This window comes from Rhinoraja longicauda, chromosome 1, assembly GCF_053455715.1.
Source record: "Rhinoraja longicauda isolate Sanriku21f chromosome 1, sRhiLon1.1, whole genome shotgun sequence".
In the NCBI taxonomy this organism is placed as follows: domain Eukaryota; kingdom Metazoa; phylum Chordata; class Chondrichthyes; order Rajiformes; family Arhynchobatidae; genus Rhinoraja; species Rhinoraja longicauda.
Genome location: NC_135953.1, coordinates 28,251,882 through 28,276,518, shown reverse-complemented (window position 1 = coordinate 28,276,518; position 24,637 = coordinate 28,251,882). Strand labels below are relative to the sequence as shown.

At 39.7% G+C, this 24,637-nt stretch overlaps 1 protein-coding gene across 5 annotated transcripts in view; it reads right to left on the bottom strand.

Annotated features, from left to right (window-relative positions):
- Positions 1–2,398: 2,398 nt before the first annotated feature.
- Positions 2,399–24,637, bottom strand: part of wdr7 (WD repeat domain 7) — a 467,098-nt gene continuing 444,859 nt past the window's right edge. For all 5 annotated transcript variants that reach the window (XM_078423760.1, XM_078423677.1, XM_078423842.1 and 2 more), the window contains 2 exons: positions 8,827–8,931; positions 2,399–6,554 (listed from right to left, as the gene is read on the bottom strand). In XM_078423760.1, the coding sequence (XP_078279886.1) occupies positions 6,351–6,554; positions 8,827–8,931 (309 nt within the window). In that variant the 3' untranslated portion in view covers positions 2,399–6,350. The remainder of the gene's footprint in view (positions 6,555–8,826; positions 8,932–24,637) is intronic.

The following is a 24,637-nucleotide window of genomic DNA, read 5'->3' as shown; positions in this document are numbered from 1 at the left end:
ATACCTGCCATTGCTGTTCTACCGTCTTCCCTGCTAGGGCCTCCTTCCAGTCAATTTTGGCCAGCTCCTGCCTCATGCCTCTGTAATCCCCTTTGCTATACTGTAATACCGACACTTCCGATTTTCCCTTCTGCCTTTCCATTTGCAGAGTAAAACTTATCATGTTGTGATCACTGCCTCCTAATGGCTCTTTTACCTCTAGTCCCCTTATCAGATCAGGATCATTACACAACACTAAATCCAGAATTGCCTTCTCCCTGGTAGGCTCCAGCACAAGCTGTTCTAAGAATCCATCTCGAAGGCACTCTACAAACTCTCTTTCCTGGGGTCCATTTCCAACCTGATTTTCCCAGTCTACCTGCATGTTGAAATCTCCCATAACCACCGTAGCATTACATTTGTGACACGCCAATTTTATCTCCTGATTCAACTTGCACCCTATGTGGAGGCTACTGTTTGGGGGCCTATAGATAACTCCCATTAGGGTCTTTTTACCCTTACAATTCCTCATTTCTATCCATACTGATTCAACATTTCCTGATTCTATGTCACCCCTTGCAAGGGAATGAATATCATTCCTTACCAGCAGAGCAACCCCACCCCCTCTGCCCACCTGTCTGTCTTTTCTATACGTTGTGTACCCCTGAATATTCAGTTCCCAGCCCTGGTCCTCTTGTAGCCATGTCTCAGTGATCCCTACAACATCATACTTGCCCATGACTAATTGAGCCTCAAGCTCATCCACTTTATTTTTTATACTACACGCATTTAAGTACAACATTTTAACTTCTGTATTTACCTCCCCTCTCACATCGGTCACAAATGGCCCTGCCCATAATCTCTTTTCCCCTCTAGAACTTCTGATCCCATTCTTCCGAGAGTCTTCTGCAATATCTCCTGTATTCCCTTTAACCTCATCTTCATATTCCCAATTTGTTAACCCCTCCCCCCCACTACTTAGTTTAAAGCCACAGGTGTCGCACTAGCAAACCTGCCTGCCAGAATGTTTGTCCCCCTGCTGTTAAGATGTAACCCGTCCCTTTTGTACAAGTCACCCCTAGCCCAGAAGACATAGATTTAAGGTGAAAGGGGGTTTGAGGGTTTAAATGTTTCACACAAAGAGTGGTTGGTGTCTGGAATAAAATGCCTGAGGAGGTGGTAGAGGCAAGAACAGTAACAACTTCTAAGAGACATCTGGACTGATACTTAAATGAGCAGGGCATAGAAGAATATGATATTAATGCAGGCATGCACATTATAAATAGGCATGATATAAATAGGCATGATGGTCAGCATAAATAAAGTGGGCTGTAGGGCTTGTTTCTATGTTGTACAAAATGACTATGACATGTAGTGCTTTGAAGATGGCTGAGATTGGTCTCTCGCTAATACATAAGGTCATAAGGATTAGTAGAATTATGACATTCAGCCCATCAAGTCTACTCTGCCATTCAATCATGGCTGATCTATCTCTCCCTCCTAAACTCATTCTCCCCATAACTCTGATACCCGTACTAATCAAGAATACATATGCTTACTGATTGCTACGGTTCAAACTCTGATGCCCAACCATTCTGGTTGCAACCCCAATAATCCCCTCAGTGATTTCTATGCAGCCATCTCATTGATTACCAATCTCAGGGTTCAATTAACCTATCCCTAGCTATTGAACATTCCCATCCAACTTTCGTAGTACATCAATATTTCCCAATCACCGGTAATACTCTGCATTTTCACTTAAGTGGATAACTTCACCTTAATCCACAATATCCTGGTTCGGCCAAATAGTTATCCATTCACTCAATTTGTCAAAATCAACTCCCTTTTCCTACCTATGTCATTTGTGCCAACATACACGACATCCGGCTGCTCACACTCCCTCTTGAGAATGCTCTGCAGCTGCTCCGAGACATGCTTGGACCGTGCCACCAGGGAGGCAACACACCATCCTGGAATCTCATTTCTATCACAGAACCTTGTGTCTGTTCCCTAACTGATGATTCTCCTACCACTATAGCCCTGTCCGATTTCATGTTCAAGCTTTCCTTAAGGTCATAAGTTTGCCAGGCTTGATCAGGTTATCTTGAGGGCCAGGAGACATAGAAAGTAAAGCATGAAAGTTCCTGCTATATCAATTCCTTTCTTCTTTTTCTTTTACGCAGACAATCAAACGAAGGTTGGATCGTCTGGGGATTAACTTGTGATCTTCTAGGTTGGTATTGATCAGTTCCATCACGGACATTGCATTCACCCACAAAGTTGCCTGAGGAACTATGAGTGATTGAAGACACACCAGCTACTGTAGCACAACATCGACAAAAAATAGTGATATCTTAAATCTCCCTTTGGTATGTTAGAAAATTCACAGGAGTTGCTTATTGAACTATAATTTTCTTTTAATTAGACACATGGCTGTTGTTACAGAAAAAACCCAACATGTGAGGATATGTTGCGAAGTAATTACTTTACATAGCAAACACAGGCAGATACAGCTATTTAGTTGAATTTTTGAAATATCACTTAATTTGTTTTACCACCAAATGAGGAGAAAAGCTGTAGATAGATGATTCCATATTGACTAATCCAGATATGGAGTGAACTAAATTGTGGAATGCATGAAATTAACAATAAGAGTTTTGCAGGATACTCATCAAAACTGGAAACGATAATTTTGTACTGAATCAATCTGGATGAAATTACAGCACAATGCTTGGTCGGTAAATCTAGCTGCATTTTACTCAGAATTACACAAAAAGCAGCACTGTTGACCCCATAAGCTACAATATTGAGTTGTCCATCGCTTGATTCTTAATTAACTGGCGTTCAAATAGATGCCTTTCCTGAAATAAATGTTATTGCCATGGTTGGCTATGTAATCTAAAGCAGTGGAAAGCAAATGGATATAAAAAACAATTTTCTTCTTTAGGTTTACCAATAGTTTACACCATGAATATTATTAACAGAATTTAGGAGTGTCATTGAGTTGTGTGGGTTTCCTCAATGCAAGAGTATACTATATTGATAGCTGGGAGTACTATAAAATCCATTAGAATATTGCCTAACATGCACTTTGACCAAGTATTATTCCCTTTGGTGTGATCTATTTCCATGACATGTAATTATAAGGACAATTTCCATTAGAACCCAACAGTTTGGAGGAACAAAAAATTCAGTTTGGCAGCATTTAATGTGCAAAATCTCTGTTGTCAGACAATGCATATAGCTTACCGAATGTCCTGATATCATTTCCTTTCTCTTCTTAAATCTTGCATTACAATGCACATGGAATACATTTAAGGTAATCATGGTAAGAAGGAACTGCAGATGCTGGTTTAAACCGAAGATAGACACAAAAAGCTGGAGTAACTCAGCTGGAGTAATTCAGCATTTCTGGAGAGAAGGACCCTTCAAGGGTCTCAACCTGAAATGTCACCCATTCCTTTTCTCCAGAGATGCTGCCTGTCCCACTGAGTTACTCCAGCTTTTTGTGTCTATCTAAGGTAGTCATGGAATATGTACAGGGGCATGGACAGTTTTAAGTGAAACTTTGGAGTTGATCAGTGAATAAAATGCCCGAGGCAAAACATATATATATATATATTATCAAATCAGCCCTAGAAGTGAAATGGTATGAATATTAATTGAAAAGAAATAAGTGGACAGATCTTTGAGCTCGGCATGGAAGACCGTGAAAAATGTAATATATATAAGAAACATGATGACTGCTGTTGTCATTCTCATGTTCTTAGAACAATAACTGAAATCAAAATAAATATAACAATTATATCACATTCGAATTCAAGAAATTCTAGAGTTTAGGACAGATAAATTAAAACATAAAATCTTCCACATGTGATCTTCCACACATGACATTGTCTAGTAAGAACTAAGTGTAATACTGATCATTTTACCTTTAATTGTGATCTGATAATAATTGTGTATTGATACTGGAAGAGTTCTTGCATGAATTTGAAGAGCATGGCTAAATAGTGGTTGGCAGTAATACTATGCATGCAAAAAGTTGTTTTAATTCAGGACGCTACAGCTTCAGAATTTACAAGTCATCAAGCATAGGGAGAAATGGAAATGATAGAATTCCACCAAATTCAGTAGGAGAAACTACAAGTTTAAAATAAAATAAATTATTTTGATACAGAACCTTGACTCACTCTGAATTCACATCGACTGGAATCTTTAATTCAGTTTGGTCTATTCATTAGTACACACACAATAACTGGAATTAACTCTGCTACTGGGTTTGGGGCATTTGGGAACACCGAAATAAGTAAAAGTCAAAGCGGATCCCAACTCTGACTTTGCACCTCTGCGATTGCACGCAGACATAATCTACAATAGAAACATTCAATCAATGTAAATTGACTTTAGATGGTTAGTGTACTGCAGATCAGCACAGCACGATTGCATATCGGCACCAGTCTAATAGCAAAGCAACATTAAACATGTAGCACTTATACAAGACAACTCACGATAAATTTCAGACTTCATAATAGAATTTTGCTTCCTCAAAAATGTACATTTTCAGCAAAGATTACAATTAACATAAGGATTTTTAAAAAAATAAAGAAAAACAAAGCAAAGTTCTCCTTATGTGGTTTTCACCCTTACGCTGTATTAAATGGCAATTGTTCAAGACAGTCACCATTATTTCTGTTCCATTACTTTACTGATGGTTTGAGTGGCCATTTGATTTTCCTCCTAAAATACTTATAGACGTAAACTTTATTATAATCTTGGTGCATCCATTGCATTAACATAGATTATTAGGAAAGCCTTTATATCCGGTGTGTAGAATCGCCTAATAAACATGCTTTGGAGGCTAACCCAGATATGTTTACTGATGATGTCAATTTAAGATAAAAGTATTATGTTTTTATGGAGTTTCGCAACAAAGTATTGTATTTTTATCCAGCCCATTATCCTCCTAAACTGTAGGCAAAAAGGCACTGAGCATCGAGGTTAAATTTGTACAACCTATACCTTTCAATCCCCCTTTGGCTTTCCTACTTATTTTTCGGTTATCTGTTGTGCCTTTTCAAGCCATGCCACTGAGAAATTTACACAAGCACATTTTTTTAAATTTATAATTGATGGAGTGGACCTTCTTTGCCTAAGGAAGACACCCCGTATATTTTTTGCTGAAACCTCATGTAGAGGTTGACGACAAAGTTTAGGATCTCCAGGTACCTGGGGCATAAAGCTAAAATTTACATAGCAAAGATTTTGCTGCCTGTAGGCAAGTATTATCATAAATGTCCCAAAGCTTGTCAGCTCTTAGCTCTTAGGCTAAAGGAATCAAGGGATATGGGGAAAAAGCAGTAACGGGGTACTGGTTTTAGATGATCAGCCATGATCATATTGAATGGCAGTGCTGGCTCGAAGGGCCGAATGGCCTACTCCTGCACCTATTTTTCTATGTTTCTAGGTCAGGCCACCATGTTTGTCAAATTGCATGATTGCAAAGAAGGACTGGAATCATTTCAACCTTACTTGACTAGCTATTTCACCTTAGGGTCGACACATTCGAAAAATAACCTACTGAACTCTTGCCATATAGTAATCAGGTATTCACATTTGACTCCCTGTAACTTTAACAGTCTGCTTTCATCCAAAGTGTTTGTAAAAGGAAAATCAAATCAAATCAAATATGTTTTAATTTCCTTATTAGGTCTTTGGAACCGAGTCATCCTAGTAACGTCGAAATGGTTTGCATTCTATAATTCACAATTTGTAAGATTAGGATTTGAATGAGCTAATGTAAGTATACTTTTGATTTTTTTTTAAACATAATTTTCCTTGTCATTGCATTGTTTTTCCCATCTCCGGAAAATAAAATAGAATTTGCCAGTAACATATTGTGCTCAATTATCAACATAAACTGCCTTGAAAGCTTGCTCATTTCTAACAAAACTGTTTGTCCCATGTCTATGCTCAAGTTAAATTTAGGGATAAAATCCAATTCTCTAACTTTAGTTCTTATCATCTTTGACTGTCACTTTACTTGCCCCTTGAGGAGAGCTCAAGTTTTAATCGGGTGTATAGGATGCGTTTTACTTCTACTGCAGTAGATTGATCTTAGATTTGCAAAAGGGAGGAAATTATGTGCAAACCTAAAAAAAAACTACTCTTAAATCATTGATGACTGGGATATACGAAGAATATCAGGGTGCACAAAAATCCACATTGCAAAATTGAAAATTGACATTGCAAATTATAAACTTCATGAAAACAAATCTACACATAAGTAATTTAATGTAAACATTAACCAGCATTGCAAACAACAATACACGTTTTTTACTTGTTTATTATTTCACGTGATTACAGTGGCGGCTTCAAACCATAAACCGATGCTCTTTCCCATCGTGTGCCATGAGGATGACATTGCGGTTCGAGGTCCAGATCAGACGTGCCAGTTTCAATGCATTCTGTGAACCTGGAGAAGCAGGATGAACAGGAGGCACCTGGTAGGTTTTCATACATCGAAGTTGAGGGGCTGAGTTCAGCATGCCAATACTTCCCAACAGAGAAGTGTTCATCTGTAAAGTTAGAATATTAGTGACTAAAAAATACGCATAGCAAGACAATACTTCATTTCCAGAGAAAATTCCCTGCAACCAAAGCTTTTTATTCCTGATTATTCTTGTGATCCCGGTTGGAAAGTGCTTTGTGTGGATGTTATCAGAACGTATGCAATATATATCTAAAAAATTATAGTGCAAGCTGAGAAATTAGTATGTTCAAATCACCCATTCCTTTTCAGTCATCCTCAAATTCTTTCACATTATTTACTACTCTCAAAAGAGACAAATCTCATGGTTCAATTCCCAGAATTCCAAACATCATTTAAATAATTTCAATGTACAACTATTGTCCTTTTTGTTTCTATCTTTCTTGTACTTTACTATGTGCAAATGATGCTGCTGTGTGATTATCCCTGTGCCTGCTTATCACCATACTTGTGCCCTTCACAAGATTATCACTGTACCTGCCTATCACCATACTTGTGCCCTTCACAATAAACTCCACTTGACTTGAAAGCATCTCTTTTTCAAAGTAGTACCATGTGATCTTTTACTTCTACTCATGAAGGCAAACAAGAACTTGATTTAGCATTAGTTCTGCAAGATGATACTTTTAGCCATGCGAAATCTGCTTAATGTTGATGAGGAATGTAAGGGAATTTTTATTGGTACACCTGGCAAGTCATTTATAGCTCCACTGATGTTAATGTCCTAACTGGGCTGGCCCCAAGTTTGCTTCGCACTAATGTGAGGCTGAGCTCAACAGACTGCAGCTTTGTTTAAATGCTGACTGATGTGGGAGAGCAAGAGCTATGTAAACAAGCATGAAATTAAAAAAATTAAACTCATGCGCAACCTTTCAAAATTGAATAGCAAGAAGAGTAATAATCATCTCTAGATTAAAACTGGGGTTTCTAGAGGTTTTGGAGAAACTTTCATCTAGGATATCTCCAGGATCAGAATGATGTTCTTTGGGAGCAGATGAAATACATCAATTACATTTTCAGAATTGTTTTAATTCACGTGGAGTCATCCACGTTTTAAGATGACAAATGCTACTGTGTTCTTTTTAATATTAATAATGGAACAGAATATAGCCCGAGGTCACATTTCAAATGCACGGGATCTGTTTTACACAAGAGTAAAGAAACTCTTGCTGCCTTCATAAACACATCCAAAGATTAATATAGTGAACAATTAGAGAAGGGCAAAAAAAGCAGATTCGGGTCTGATTGTCAAGCAAAACGAGGAAATTATCTAACCAGTTATTCACCCCAATTTAAAATGTGACTTATTATTTAATTGTTGTAATTAATTCTGAGAAAGTGATCTTAAGTTTTATGTCTTATTAAATCATCTGCATTGTGAGGCCATCAACATTTCCCAGCTTCATTTGTTGGCCCAGACAATGTGATGAACAAGGCCAAGTGATGAGAAGTGACTGTTTGATCGATTAATGACAAGCTGAAAGAAGGTGTAAATTTTATGTTGAAATCTCAGTAATGATCACAGCTGGGAATTGGATTGTTTGGAAAAGAATCTCAATTTAAAAGTACAATTTTTAATTAGACAAATGATTTATTAAACAAGCTCTCTCCTGGATTTATATGAATCAGGAATTAAATCTTTGGGATGTTATTACCATTCATCTGCACAGGGGCATTAGTTGAGCCCAATCTATCAGCAGAAATGCAGAGGCCAAATGAAATAGCAAATTCAGCACTGTTCATGGATCTATCATAGTACCAAGCTGGTCTAAACGGATCAGTAAAAAAACCTGCAGTGAATTTCTTCATGAGACTTATGAATTATAAGACTAAAGTTCATGTAATTGTGGCCATTGTATTTCATCCACCAAAGTGCCAACTCTTCAAGGGCAAGATACAGCTGTTTCTGAAATGGGTCCATTGTTAGGATTTTTGAGTTTGTAATGCACGAGCCTGGGTCTGGCTGATAGTTCTGATTCTGAGAAGGGTCTCGAACTGAAATGTCAGCTCTCCATGTTCTCCAGGGATGCTGCATGAGTTACTCCAGCACTTCATGTTCAACTTGCTAATGTTGTTGTGTGAGCCTCACAATTGAGGATCTCAATCTTCATGGGATTTTCACAAATAGTATTAGGATGACCCTTAGCTCTATTAAAAGGTAACAAGGTAATTTCTATACTCCTCTCCCTAAATAAATTGTTTAGAACATCATCTATCTGGTTATCCTTTTGCTTTAACTGAAGATAACTAAAGAAATTCATGCAAAACATGTACAAACAAAAGATAAAGTATGAACATACCTGCCAGAAAGAGATGTGGCTATCAGCATTAGAATATGTGGCTAGATATCGTCCGTCAGGAGCAAATGATACTGCAGTTATTGGCCCACTATGGCCATGGATGGTCTGTCAGGGAGAAAATAGATATTAAAAAGTGCTGAGGTATGTGACTTTGACACTAAAAAATGTTCATACAGAAAACAAGATAAAGTATATAAGTAGATAAAAATATATTGAAAATGCTATATAAATTTGTGTAAAAATCAGTCTTACTTTAAAGAGTGAGATTTAATTGTGTTTCGGTTTAATTTCCAGATAATCAAAATATTCAATAATATCATTCATTCCATAGCAATTCAAACATATTGGAAACGGAAACAGATTTAATATGTTTATTTCATCTGTTACAATCCGATCAAGGTCTCAGCTCGACTTTCTTGTCTGGCCTCCTTAGGGTACTGTCCGATTCAGCTCTATCGTGGATATTGCACTTTGTCTATGGAACTGATGTGCTACATTGCTGAGAACTATATTCTGTAAACTGCTTCTTCTCCTTTGCTCTATCTATTGTACTTGAGTTTGAGTATATTGTTTTAGTGTATGGTATATCTGATCTGTTTGGATAGCATGCAAAGCAAAGCTTTTCACTGTGCCTCAGTACACATGGCAATAATAATAAACCTAAACTTATCTCTAACAAGGAAAAATCTATTTGATGGCATTAGTATCCCCAAATTCCCATTGACATCTTGAGGGGTCACCAATGAACAGGATTCATTAGGCCACCTTTATAGACAATAGACAATAGGTGCAGGAGGAGGCCATTCGGCCCTCCAAGCCAGCACCGCCATTCAATGTGATCATGGCTGATCATTCTCAATCAGTACCCCGTTCCTGCTTTCTCCCCATACCCCCTGACTCCGCTATCCTTAAGAGCTCTATCTAGCTCTCTCTTGAATGCATTCAGCACCTATTGTCTGAAATTCAGCGGGTCAGTAGCATTTTTTTTTGGAGGGGGGACGGGGACGGGTTGGTTAAAAGGAATTGCTGATGTTTTGGGTTGAGACTCTGCTTAAGGACTGAGAGTGGAGAAATTATAGCTGGAATAAATATTCCAATTTCAGGTAACCCTCACTTCTTGTGTTCCCCTCTCTGTCTCTTTCTGATCCACCTCCCAGTTTTGTCTATTTCACCTATTTTGTCTTCCTCCCCTTCCAAGTTCCATCCGCTTCTTACCCACACACTGTATCCACTGTATTCCATCCACAATCTGCTTCCATCTCCCTGTCATTTCTCCCTTAATTGTTCCCATTATCTTTCTTATTTAGCAGATTCCATCACCTGTAGTTTTGCATCTCGTTTATCATCTTCCACCTTCTGTCCGCACCTTAACCCTCCCCTCCCCACTCCTCTCCATCTCTATTTCCCTTTTATCTGCTTCTACCTATCACCCATCTGCCTCTGTTTCCCAACCCTACCACTCTCCCTCTTTCGCCTGACCCCTTCTCCCCATTATTCTTCACTCCTCGCCTCCCCTCCCCATCTCCTCTTTATGGTGACTTATCTTCTCTCTTCACTCTCAGTCCTGAAGTACGATCACAACCTAAAACACTGACTATTCTGCACCCTCCCCTGCCACAGATGCTGCTCGACCTGCTGAGTTCCTCCAGCAGCTTCGTTGTTGCTCCTGATAATCGATGTCTATTTTGTCTGGTCACTTAGGCATGGTATCGGAAGATTGCCTAGTTTTTTTTAATTTTCCAGGCAGGAGTCAGCTGCTTCAAGAAATTTGGAATGAAAATAATCAGCAGCCGTGCAAATATTTCAGCGATTTAAAAAAGGATTCAGTTAAGATAAAGAGAAAAAGTGCTTATTTCCTCCAAAGATATTTTTGGGGAGGAAGAGTCTCCTAGTTAATTTTTGTGTCCACTATCACATTAAAAAGCTGAGTAGGTTTTGATGCTGAGCAAATGTTTTGAGCATCAAGTGACCTTGAGCAGCAGTGTATGAAATACATTCATCACCAAAACTGCAGACTGTCTGTCAATATCTGTCTCTCATTTGTTAAGAGTTCCCCTGCTGAGATTCTCTCACACCATCCCATTTTCGCTTCCTGCATTCATGACAGTTTGGAAGATGGAACAACCTTTTTCTTTTTGACGCAGATATACTGGTGAAAAATTTAAGTCGACAGATGTAGCCTGTCAAGTGCAGTGAAATCTGACACCAATTCCGACCCATGGATCCCACTAGTAGTAGTCTTTTATCAAATCAGGTTTGAAGTACCACCAACCTTGCATCTGGTTTTTAATCACCCTTTAGATGTCAATAAATTCAGTCGAAACATTTTGAGACTTCTTTTAAAAAATACTTATTTCTTTTATTTTCAAGAAATTTCATTTGGCATCAAATATTTAGCAATTTGGCACTAGACATTGAGTTTGGTTGAGCGGCAAATGCTGAATACTCAGTATTGTGCAATCTTACAGTATCACATTACTACTTCTAGGACATGTAGAATATGGCAGCATAAAAGGCCACAAAACAAAACATTTAGTTCCAACTATAAAGCAGGTGTACTCTAATTTTGGGTTATCTATGGTTTTTTTAATAGAAATAAAAATGACCTGTTATTGAGACGGAACTGTACAGCATCGAAACAGGCAATTAGAACCAACTGACTAATGGGCACCTTCCTATATTAATCCCATCTCCTTGCACTTTGTCCGTAACATTTTATGCCTGGGCTATTCAAGTGCTCATTTAGACAATGCTCCAAGAAACCCAGCTTTAATAATTCTCTGAGGCAGAGCATTCCAGCTACTTATCACTCTCTGAGTGAAGTTGGTCCCTCTCAGATCCTCTCCAAATCTCTTCTCTCTAACCCTAAATAGCACGGTAGGGGAACAGACCCTTCCACTCACAATGTTATCTGCCTGCACGTAATTCATATCCCTCCATATCCCTCCATTCCACCATCTCTTAAATGCCACTAACTCATCTGCCTCAACCACCACCCCTGGCAGCAGTTCCACGTTCTTGGGCGTTCCAGAGAAAACAATCCAAGTCTGCCCAACCTCTCCCTGTAGCTAATGCTCCCTTTTCCAGACAATATTCTGCTAAACTTTCTCAGCACCCTTTCCAGAGCCTCCTCATCCTTCCTGTCATGAGGCGACCAGAAATGCACACAATACTCCAAGTGCAGCCTAACCAAAGTCCTGTAAAGCTGCCTTTGATAAGGTCCCGCAAGGAAGATTAGTGGGCAAAATTAGAACACATGGTATTGGGGGTACAGTACTGACATGGATAGAAAATTGGTTGGCAGACAGAAGCAAAGAGTAGGGATTAACGAGTCCCTTTCACAATGGCAGGCAGTGACTCGTGGGGAACCGCAAGGCTTGATGCTGGGACCGCAGCTATTTACAATATACATTAATGATTTAGATGAAGGGATTAAAAGTAACATTAGCAAATTTGCAGATGGCACAAAGCTGGGTGGCTGTGTGAACTGTGAGGAGAATGTTATGAGGTTGCAGGGTGACTTGGAGAGGTTGGGTGAGTGGGTAGATGCATGGCAGATGCAGTTTAATGTGGATAAATGTGAGGTTATCCACTTTGGTGACAAGAACAGGAAGGCAGATTACTATCTGAATGGTGTCAAGTTAAGAAAAGGGGAAGTACAATGAGATCTGGGTGTCCTTGTTCATCAGTCACTGAAAGTAAGCATGCAGGTACAGCAGGCAGTGAAGAAAGCTAATGGCATGTTGGCCTTAAAAACAAGAAGAGTTGAGTATAGGAGCAAAGGGTTCTTCTGCAGTTGGACAGGGCTCTAGTGAGACTACACCTGGAGAATTGTGTGCAGTTTTTGCCTCCAAATTTCAGGAAGGACATTCTTGCTATTGAGGGCGTGCAGCGTAGGTTCACTAGATTAATTCCCAGGATGGCGCAACTGTCATATGTTGAAAGAATGGAGCGACTGGGCTTGTATACTTTGGAATTTAGGATGAGAGGGGATCTTATTGAAACATATAAAATTATTAAGGGTTTGGACACGCTAGAGGCAGGAAACATGTTCCAGATGTTGGGGGAGTCCAGAACCAGGGGCCACAGTTTAAGAATAAGGGGTAGGCCATTTAGAATGGAGATAAGGAAAAACGTTTTCACCTTGAGAGTTGTGAATCTGTGGAATTCTCTGCCTCAGAAGGCAGTGGAGACCAATTCTCTGGATGCTTTCAATAGAGAGTTAGATAGAGCTCTTAAAGATAGCGGAGTCGAGGGATATGGGGAGAAGGCAGGAACGGGGTATTGATTATGGATGATCAGCCATGATCACAGTGAATGGCGGTGCTGGCTCGAAGGGCCGAATGGCCTATTCCGGCACCTATTGTCTTCCTGACTCTAATACACAATGACCTAATACAACATGCACCAAATATGCCTTCTTTACCACTATCTGCTTATGTTGTCACTTTCAGGGAGTTATGGACTTGGATCCTAAAATCCCTCTGTACATCAATGCGACTAAGGGTCTTGACATTAACTGTATAATTTCTCCTTACATTCGACCTCCCAAATTGCAGACCCTCATACTTACTTGGATTTACCATTTCTCCACCCATTCCTGGAGCTGACCTATATCCTGCTGTACATTTTGACAGCCATCCTCACAGCCTGCAACCCCAGCAATATTGATGTCATTGGCAATTCAGTTTAAATGGACATCATGACAGAAGCATTGTGGGCTGAAAGTCCTGTTCCTGTAATGTTCTGTTTCCCTCCATATCCTTCCATTTCCATATCCCTCCATTCTCTGCCTGGATATGAACCTCTTAAATGTTGCTATTGTTTTGTTTATCTAAATGTCACGTAAATATTGCTAATGCATTTGGTTCCATCCTGCCCGACACGCCTACCACACTTTGTGTAAAACAAACTTCTCTCTCAAACCTCTTTTAAATTTGGTGAACCTCTTCTGCACCCTCTCCAAAGCTTCCTTGTCCTCTCTGTAATGCGGCAACCAGAACTGCACACAATATTCCACATGTGGCATAAGCAAATATGTATAACATAACTTGCCAACTTTTATATTCAATACATTGACCAATAAAGGCAAGTATGCCTTTATTAACGGTTCTACCTTACTCCCCATTATCTTGCCACTTTCAGGGAGCTTTGAACTTGCACTACAGGATTTCTCTGTATATCAATACTCGTCAGAGTCCTAACCTTTAGGTATACTTTCTTCTTACATTTGACCTCCAAAAGTACAACACCTCACACCAGTCTGGATTACACTCTAACTGCCAAATCCCCGATTTATACATAAATCAAAAGCAGCCGAGTGATCCCTAGGTAACACCACTGGTCACAGATCTCTGATTAGAATAACACTACTCCACCATTTCCCTCTATCTTCTATGGCCAAGCCAATTTTGAATCCAATCATCCAGATCTTTGTGGATCGTATGTGTTTTAGTCTTCTAGATCAGCCTGCCATGTGAGGGCTTATTGAATGCTTTACTCATGTCCATGTAGTCAACATCCGCTGCCCTCATCAATCATCTTCGTCAACTCCTCAAGTTTGTACGACATGGCCTCACCCAAGTTTAAGACATGATCTCATAATTTTACACACCTAACTCATGACAACCCCCCACCCCCCGAACGTCCAGTGAGAACAGACCTAGCTTCTCAAGTCTCTCTTCATAACTGAACTGTTCTACTCCAGGCAACATATGATGAATCTCCTCTGCAAACTCACCACTGCACCTCAACCATACCATCAATGGCATGTCCAGACTACTTGCGGAACTCCAGCTGCATTAGGTCATATGATAGGAGCAGAATTACACCATGCGGCCCATCAAGTCTACTCCGCCATTCAATCATGGTTGATCTATCTCTCCCTCCTCACCCCATTCTCCTGCCTTTTCTCTATAACTTCTGACACCCGTACTAATCAAGAAATCATTCTGACCTGGATTTTATAAAGTTGAAACATAAATTCCCTATTTCTATATTTGATGCCCTGATAAGTGAAGGCCAGTATACCGTATTTGTCTGGATTAAAATCCAGCAGCCATTTATCATCCCATTTCACAGACACATCGATATCACTCTGCAGAGTGGTGACTACCTTCCACACAATCAATCTTTGTGTCTTCTGCGAACCTTCTGATCATGCCTCCCACATCCACATCCAAGTCATTCATGTATATTATAAATATTTTAAGTGTCCCAACATTGATCCTTGTGGGACACCACTAGGTAAGGGAATCAAATAACAAAAAAATAATCTTCCATTGTCCAGCCCATTTTGGATCCAGTTTGCCAACTTTTCCTGGATCTCAAGGACACTAACTGTTTGAACCAGTTTACCATGTGGAACCATGTGAAAGGCTTCAATCAATCTCCCATATTCTCATCTCTTCTCATCTTCCTGTGCTATTGCTTCTTAAAAGTTGCAATGTTTTTTGTCTTAAAATCTACCTATGTCAAAGCATTCTATACCTATGTCATTAATCTTAAGATCTTATGTTTTTGACTTCAATCAACAGCAATGGATTTCAATGTAAAAATCAAGGCTCATAGCAATCAAATTTCAAACCAATTTAGCTGCTCTATGAAGTGCAGCTTCTGATTTACTATTCCAGTAATATATTTAATTTTGCTTTGCAGTAATATCATTGTCCTCCAGTTAAGAAGCTGGTATAAAGCCAACATACAGGTTACCAATATGATGGACATTGAAATACCCAATTTATATACCACAAGCGATCTTGACTGACCTCCCCCATGTCCCCTATAAGACTGTCGCTAGCAAAACCATTCAAACATACATTCAGCCAAGTGAAACAGTATAATACCCGCACATTATACAGGCCTGCTTTCTGCATGAATTTGGTAGTATTTGTTGAACAGCTATACTCACCAACATATAAACTCTCAGGGCATATAACTGTGAATTTACTACCCCTACCATTTGATGGCTTAAAAAGTAGTGATGTAATGGAGATAAAACATTTGTGACTAGCGTACATCGGTCACTGGTATAAATAAACTGAGTCACATTGTTTCTCAATGTATTGTACACTTTGTTTAAATGCACAACAGTCAACCCTTTCAAGTCTATATGATTTAGGCCTAGCTGATTATATCTGGCAGCAGATGCCTACAAAGCTAAGCAGCGACGACATAATCATGACAAAGCATAACACGTAGTATCTATGCTGAGAAAATTTCCTCTTTAATATAGTTTTAATTTCAACATTATTAATGCCTGTTAATTGCACTTACATTAACTGGAGAATTGATCATATTTTATACGGGCAGTTTGTGGATGATTTGATCTACATTAGATTTAGATTTGTAGTTGATCAAATATAATTTCTTAGACACTGGCTGTGGACCTTTCAACAGACTTTACATTTTCAGTATTAATCTATTTATAGTGTTTATCAATGCAGACACTCAATAATGAGTAAATGTTAAGCCAATACATGTGTTAACCAAATGTATGGGCAAAGCTTGCTACGGTCGTATCCTGAAAGAATATGCATCAAATAGAAATTAGCATTGAATTCTTGAGTTGGAAGATATGCTTCTAAATGAGTACTTTCATCCTGATTCAGGTCTATCATCAAAGAAGGAAAAACATCTGAAGATGACACAATATATTTTCTTTAAGCTAATGTCTGTAGTTTCTAATAGTTATGCAAAAGGAACAATTTTCCGGCTGTATATATATGATATGATATGATATGAGATAAATGAATAAATAAATGAATAATGAATTCTCAATTACAAATCCAGACACAGTATGCTTAGCATTTTCTCATTTGGGCACCTGAACTAATATTTCCAACATAAAAAGACTATAGAACTCAGATAGAAGGCATTTTATACATACATTAAAAAAAACCTAAAAGGTAACTGGAGAGCGGACAGGACAACTCAAGTACAATGGAGGGCAATTTATGCCTGGAACAAAGGAAGTGGGCAAGGTTTAAGACGAGCGTTTTGCATTTGTATTCACTGAGGAAGAGGGCATAGAAGTTAGTGAGGTCAGGAAGGGGCATGAAAGAACTAAAACTGAACATTTCTGGTTTGATGTGGCCCATTGTTTTATCTTCGGTTGATTCATACGACAATGAGTCATGGTCATGAGATTAGACAGCCTGTCCGTTTGCAAACCTGTCCTTTTAGTTTTAAACAACAAAAAACTGCTTTTGATGTTGATCATAACAGATATCTGGAGACTGGTTCTTGTTTTGAATTAATGGCTGCTACTTCTGAATAATCTGCAACAAGACAATCTCCAGTGTTTATTGACACAAAATGCTGGAGTAACTCATCGGGTCAGGCCTGCTTGTAAAGCAGCATCTACAGATCCTTCCTACACAGTCTACAGTGTTTGTTGCTGCTCAGACAATTTTTCTTGGATTTCTGGCATGGTGAAGTCCAGCGTGTGCCCGGATGGATAAAACCTACATTGCAACTCTGAAAATCAATTGCTATTTAGATCACACAGAAATGTGCCTTTCTCTTAAATAACTTCTGAAACAATCATAGTGAGAGGATTTGTGGTTAGGATCAATCAGGTCCTACTGCAGTTGTACAGGGTCCTGGTGAGACCGCACCTGGAGTATTGTGTGCAGTTTTGGTCTCCTAGTTTGGGGAAGGACATTCTTACAATTCAGGGAGTGCAGCGTAGGTTCACCAGGTTAATTCCCGGGATGGCGGGACTGACATATGATGAAAGAATGGATCGACTAGGCTTATATTCACTGGAATTTAGAAGGATGAGAGGGGATCTTATAGAAACATATAAAATTCTTACTGGATTGGACAGGCTAGATGCAGGAAAAATGTTCACAATGTTGGGGGAGTCCAGAAATAGGAGTCACAGTTTAAGAATAAGGGGTAGGTGTCATTCCAATCCCAATCTCCCTCGGAGCAGTTCATACACATTGTTAATGTAAGCACAACAGTATATTCTGCACTCCATCTATTTTCCTCTTTACACTACCTGTTCTGCACAACTTGAATGTACTCATGTTTGGCATGATTTGACTGAACAGCAAACAAACTGTTTTCCACTATATCTCAGTGCACGTGACAATAAAAACCCAATACAAATACGAATCTATGCTCTAATTGTACTTGATAAACTCTTGTGTGGCTTCTTACTAAAAGCTTTCTGAGAGTTCATCCACAACATATTAACCAATTCTCCCATAGTTCGTCTGCAAGTTGCAACCTTAAAAATTCAAACAGATTTGCCAGACGTGTTTCCTCATTCATAAATCCTGGTGGTCTCTATCTTATACTATTATTGTTTTTGAGGTGCCCTGTTACCACCCCCCCAATGATAGATTCTCGCATTTTCCCAACTACTGATGACGGGCTATCCTATCTATAATCACCCATTTTCTCTTAGATTTGCCAACTTTCAGTCTGTGAAAATTATTTGAGAATCTATAAAAGTGGAAGGAAACATCAAAAGCTTCTACTTTTTACGACCACCAATTTCAAAACTTGGAAACATAGAAACATAGTAGGAGGAGGCCATTTGGCCCTTCGAGCCAGCACCGCCATTCATTGTGATCATGGCTGATCATCTACAATCAGTAACCTGTGCCTGCCTTCTCCCCATATCCTTTGAATATCCCTTAGGATGCAGGTCACGAGATCTTGGGTATTGGCTTCCAGTCTCATCTACAAAACTGTTTTTAATGAATGCTAATTTCTATCAGCTCCTCATTCTGATGAACGTTCAAATTTCTGGTGTACCACCTGGTGAGTGATTTGCATTATCAGTGTGATGGAAAGTTAACATCCACCCCCAAGGATGACTAAATGAAGTGCATTTTCCAACAGAGCCTGTAAAAGCTTCTCATCTTTATGAAAAAATATTTTGGTTGCAGAAGTAGAAAAGTCAGACCTATGGATCATCAACCTATCAGGACGACATTGCAACGTGATGTCTTTTAATAAGATCACGTAACATGATTGTAGCAAAATGAAAGAAACGTTTTCTCATGAGAACAGAATTACTTTCTTTTCAAAATCTGAGCAGCAATAATAGAATCATACAGCAGGCAAATAGGCCCATCACCCCAACTTGTTCATTCAGACCGAAATGCCCTATCATGCTGGTCCAATTTGACTGCCTTTAGCCCAAATACCTCTAAACCTTTCCTATCCATGCACCTGTCCAAGTTACTTTTAAATGTTGTTATTGTACCTGCCTCAATCACTTCCTCTGGCAGCTCATTCCACATACCCACCACGCACTGTGTGGAAAGAGTTGCCTCTCAGGTTCCTAGGAAATCATTCCTTCTTACCTTAAATTTATGCCCTCTAGTTCTTGTTTTTCTGGAAAAAGATGTGTGCATTCACCCTACCTATTCCCCTTATGATTTTATACACCTTCATGAGATCAATCTGCAGCCTCCTGCGTTCCAAGGAAAAAAGTCCTCCAAATCTCCCTGTACCTCAGGCACCATCTTCATACATCTTCTCTGTATCTTTTCCAGTTTAATGCAATATTTATAGCCGGATGACCAAAATTGAATACAATACTCCAAGTGTGACCGTACTAACATCATGTACAACTGTAAAATCCCTGCTGTTTATCCCCCATCCACCGAGACATATCTGAGGGCATAGAGCACTTCCTCAACTGTAATACGGACTGTCCTCAAGACATCTCCACAATAAAAATACAGTGGAAATATTCACTGAGGACTTTACCATTTGCCTGTAGTTCCTCACATAGATGATGATTTTGGTTTCTGTGAAGCCCCTATTTCCCTAATATATTTATAAAATCTCTTTATATTCTCCTTAATCTGATATGTCAGAGCTATCTCATGTCCCCTTTTTACCTTCCTGATTTCCTTCCTAAGAACAATCCTCAAATCCCTATACTCCTCCAGTGATGCACTTGATCCCAGCTGCCTATATGTGACTTATGCCTTTTTTCTGACCAGTGCCCCAATTACTACTACTTGCCTTGCCCTTCACTGTAACATAGCATACTTTCCTTGAACTCTCATGATTCTCTTGAACGTCTACAGGTGTACAGTAGAGAGTGTATTGACTGGTTGCATCAAGGCCTGGTTCGGCAACTTGAATGCTAATGGGCGAAGAAGACTGTAAAAGGTTGTGAACACTGCCCAGTCCATCACGGGTTCTGACCTCTCCACCATCGAAGGGATTTCCCGAAGTCACTGCCTCAAAAAGGCAGCCAGCATCTTCAGAGACCACCCCCCTGGCGACACACTTATTTCAGCCATGCCTTCAGGAAGATGTAAGGAGCCTGAAAACTGTAATGTCCAGGTTCAGGAACAGCTTCTTCCCTACAGCCATTATGCTATTAAACACTACAACCTCCAAATAAGCTCTGAACACCACAGATTATTATTGTTATTATCGCACTATTATTGTTGTTTATTATGTGCACTTATTTGTATACACGCACATATATATGTGTTTTATTGTCATCTGTCCCATGTGTCATAATGTATGTGCGAGTATGTGTATATATACACACACACAGATTTTTTTTTCTTGTTTATTATATTGTTTAGTGTGCTATGTTTACATTTTCTGTTGTGTTGCTGCAAGTAAGAATTTCATTGTTGCAGCTGGGACATATGAAAATAAAACCCTCTTGACTAAACTAAAACCCTCCCCTTTTCCAGACATACCTTTGGCCTCTAAGAAACCATTCCAATCAACTTTTGCAAGTTCCTGTCTAATACCATTAAGTTGGCCTTGCTCCAATTTAGAACTTTAACTTGTGGACTAGCCCTGACCTTTTCCATAACTATTTTAAAGATAACAGAACTGTGGTCACTGGTCACAAAAGGTTCGCCCACTAACACTTCAGTCATTGCCCTGCCCAATTCCCTAAGAGTAGACCAAGCTTTGCCCTCTCCATTGTAGGACCTGCTACATATTGCCTGAGGAAACTTTCCTGAACACATTTGACAAATTCCAGCACATCTAAGCCCTTGGAACTGTAGCAGTCCCAGTTGACATTGGGAAAGTTAAAATCCCCTACTACGACAACCCTATTAGTCTTGTAGTTGTCTGCAATCTCCCAGCATATTTGTTCCTCAAATTCCCATTGATTTGGGTGCCCATAGTACACTCCCAAAAACGTGACAATCCCCTTTTCATTTTTCAGTTCCACCCATAATCGCTGGATGATCCTTCAGTAATGTCAGCTCGGAATACTGTCATGATGTTCTCCTTAATTAGTAATGCAACTTCTTGCCCTTTTACCCCTACCTCTATCCCGCCTGAGGCATATTAAGCTGCCAGTCCTGTCCCTACCTTTCCCAGATTCCATAATGGCCATAACATACCAGTATGTTTTAATCCATGCTCTGATATAATCCAGGTAACTATCATTCTCAGGTCTCTACCATTGAAATAAATGCAGTTTGATCCAACCATCTTTCCTCACAACCTGTCAATGCTCTTGCCTATGCTGTCTACTAAACCTGCTGTTATTGACTTCTATACCAACTTCCATCCACCCATCTTCCTCACTACTGCATTGGATTGTGTCCCTTTGCCAATCTGGTTTGAACCTCCTCTAGATCAGGTGCTACTTGACTCTCTTGCATGGCTCATCTCTGCCTCAGAAGTGATCTCCACGGTTCAAACATCTGAACCCAGCCTCCTGAACCAAATCCTCAGCCATGCATTCACCTGTGTGTCTTTCAATATGCACCCTCACTAGCATAATCCAGAGATCACTACCCTTTTAGCTGCTGCTTTTCAATCCATTGCTTAACTCATTCCATCTGCTCTGCAGGACCTCATCCCTTTTCCTACCATTTGTGAAAATATGCACAATGCCTTGTCGTTGCTCACCCTCCCCATTGAGAATATTCTGCAGCCATTTCTACACTTCCTGTTCCCTAACATCAGAGATGTGACACACCATCAGTTCATAAAGTCCTGTTTGCAGCCATAGAATCTATCGTCTCCTAATTATTGAGTTTCCTATCATATAGGTCTCCCTGACTTCATCCTACATTGCAATATCTCAGAGCCAGGCCTGGTCATAGTCATAGAGTCAAAAATGTGGAAACAGGCCCTTTGGCCCATCTTGTCCATACTGGCCAACATGTCCCAGCTACACTAGTCCCACCTGCCGGCGCTTGGTTCATATCCCTCCAAACCTGTCCTATCCATGTACCTGTCTAACTGTTTCTTAAACGATGGGACAGTCCCAGCTTCAACTACATCGTCTGGCAGCTTGTTCCATACACCCACCACCCTTTGTGTGAAAAGGTTACCCCTCGGATTCCTATTAAATCCTTTCCCCTTCACCTTGAACCTATGTCCTCTGGCCCTCGATTCCCCTGCTCTGGGCAAGAGACTCTGTGCATCTACTGCTGGTGCCACAGACCTAATTGCTGACCTGAGCTGCAGTTGGACGCACTTCACTGATGTAGTCCTCAAGGACATTGGAAATTTCCCTGATTTCCCACATCCTGCAGGAGCATGCCAGTGCCCTAACTGCCATTCCCACTGTACTTCGACTTAAGAAGAGTTTATAAAGAATAAAACGTTACCATGATCCTCTGCTCAATGATCTCACCAAACCTCAAGCCTAAGCCTCAGCACTTGCCCTCAGACACAGCACTGTACCTCAACACAGGCTCACCCAAAACAGCGCTCCCGAATGGCCATTGCGCTAGTGCCCAGTTACTTTTATACACTGCTACGAGCAGTCATTCCAGTACACCAATAGCTCGTTTCTCCCATGCTGCCTCTCTTCTCAGCTGCCCACTCCCAAGTGAAACAAGTCTGGCCTCATGTTAGCGCCTGCTTTTTAAATCTCTCACACTGTTCCTCCTCATTACTCAATTGGTCTAATTTTATCCTCCACGTATTCTTAACTTTTGCATAATTAATTCACCCCACGCTTGCACAGTGGGAGTCATGCCTAATTTTCAACAGAAGGAATGACATTTAGCACAGCCATCATTTTAAGTTGCAGATAGATATAGATTGATATGGATATCAAATCAATCAGAAAGAAAACTCTGCTATTGTGTGGCACAGTCTACTGTGTAAAAGCAACACAATAACATGTCAAAAAACACATACCACTTCCGTTCCAAAGGTTACTGATCATCCTAACATAGTGTCACTGAAAATGCAATGAACTTTGAAACCTGAGTTTTCTAATCACAAACAAAAAATGCGCTGATATGTTTCAGTGGACGAGGTATATTATACAATATCTGTCTGACCTTTCTGAATAGATTGATCATGAAGGATGCTGCAGATCATTACAAAGCTTTGCGATTTGTCCTTCCACAAAAATAACGCTACAGTGGATCCCTACAGAATTGCAGACACATTGCAGGTTCTCCATATGTTCTGTGTGTAATAATCTGCTGTCTGGCATCTTCATTTCAAATTATTTGCATAAATAGCGGGCAGAGATATACTGTGTTTAGACCACTAAATGCTGGATCCTATTTAACACATTTTAGTCCCCTTTTCTCCTTTCCTAATTTGCAGCAACTAATGTATCTGAAGTTTGATTGTGAAAATGAAGATAATAAAAGGTCTTCCAGTCTTTGAGCAGATTAATTCAGACCCGAATAATCTTGCTGGCTATTTTGATGGATGCTGTCAACCACTTAAAGCAACTACAAAAATAAATGGATAATAAACAAACTGATGTGCAATTTAATGCCGAATCTATCAGTTTGCTATTTGTTAAAGACAAACCAGGAAATAGAATGATATATAGGTTTAGAGTAATATGGACCAAATGTGGGGAAAATGGGACTGGCTTAGGTGGGGTATTTTGGTCGGCATGGATGAGTTCGTCTGAAGGGACTGTTTCTGTGCTGTATGACTATGATTCTAAGTAGGAATAGGTCAATTAGCCCTTTGACCCTGCTGCACATTTAATAAGATCTTGGTTGATCATGCCACCTTCCACACAAACCTCATATTTCCACATGATAGAGGATGCAGCCATTTGGCCCATCAGAGGAATCCCACATATCTCATTCCTCCAGATTATTTCCCTATAACCTATTATCTCCTACATGCCAATTAACATCCTGTGGATTGTCCTACTGGGGCAGTTTACAGCAGTCAATTGGACTAACAACTATATTCCTTTACTCCCCTAACATCCATCAACCTACTGATCTTTGCCTTGTTGATCAACTGAGGTTTATTATTGTCACGTGTGCAGTGTGCAGATTTGTTTTGCATGCAATCCAAACAAATCAGATATACTATACATAAATGCAATCAACACAATTACAATAAATAGAACAAAGGAACAATACCGAGTGCAGAATATAATTCCCAGCATTACAGCACATCGGGTCTGTAGACCAATTTCCACAATGGGGTAGAGGTGAATCAGACAGCACCCTAGCTTTCAGAAGCCTGATAATAGAGGGGAAGAAGCTGTCCCTGAGTCTGGTGGTGCATGCTTTCAAACTCCTGTCCCTTCTACTGGATGGGAGTAGGGAGAAGAAGAAATGGGACAGATCTTTGATTATGTTGGCTGCTTTTCCGAAGCAGCGTGAAATGCAGACAGGAGTCAATGGTGGGAAGTCTGCCTCCAAACCCAGCTAAGCTTCTACAGCCCATCTTGAGTTCAGAATTCATTATCTTTTGGGTGAAGAAACCTAATCTCTATCCTGAATTGCTAACCTCCTCACTTTAAAAGGCAGGGATGTCTAGAATCAGGGAGGATATCATCTACTCTCAAGACCCATACAAAATTTTATATTTTTAAATGAGATCACATTTCCGTCTTGTTAACTCA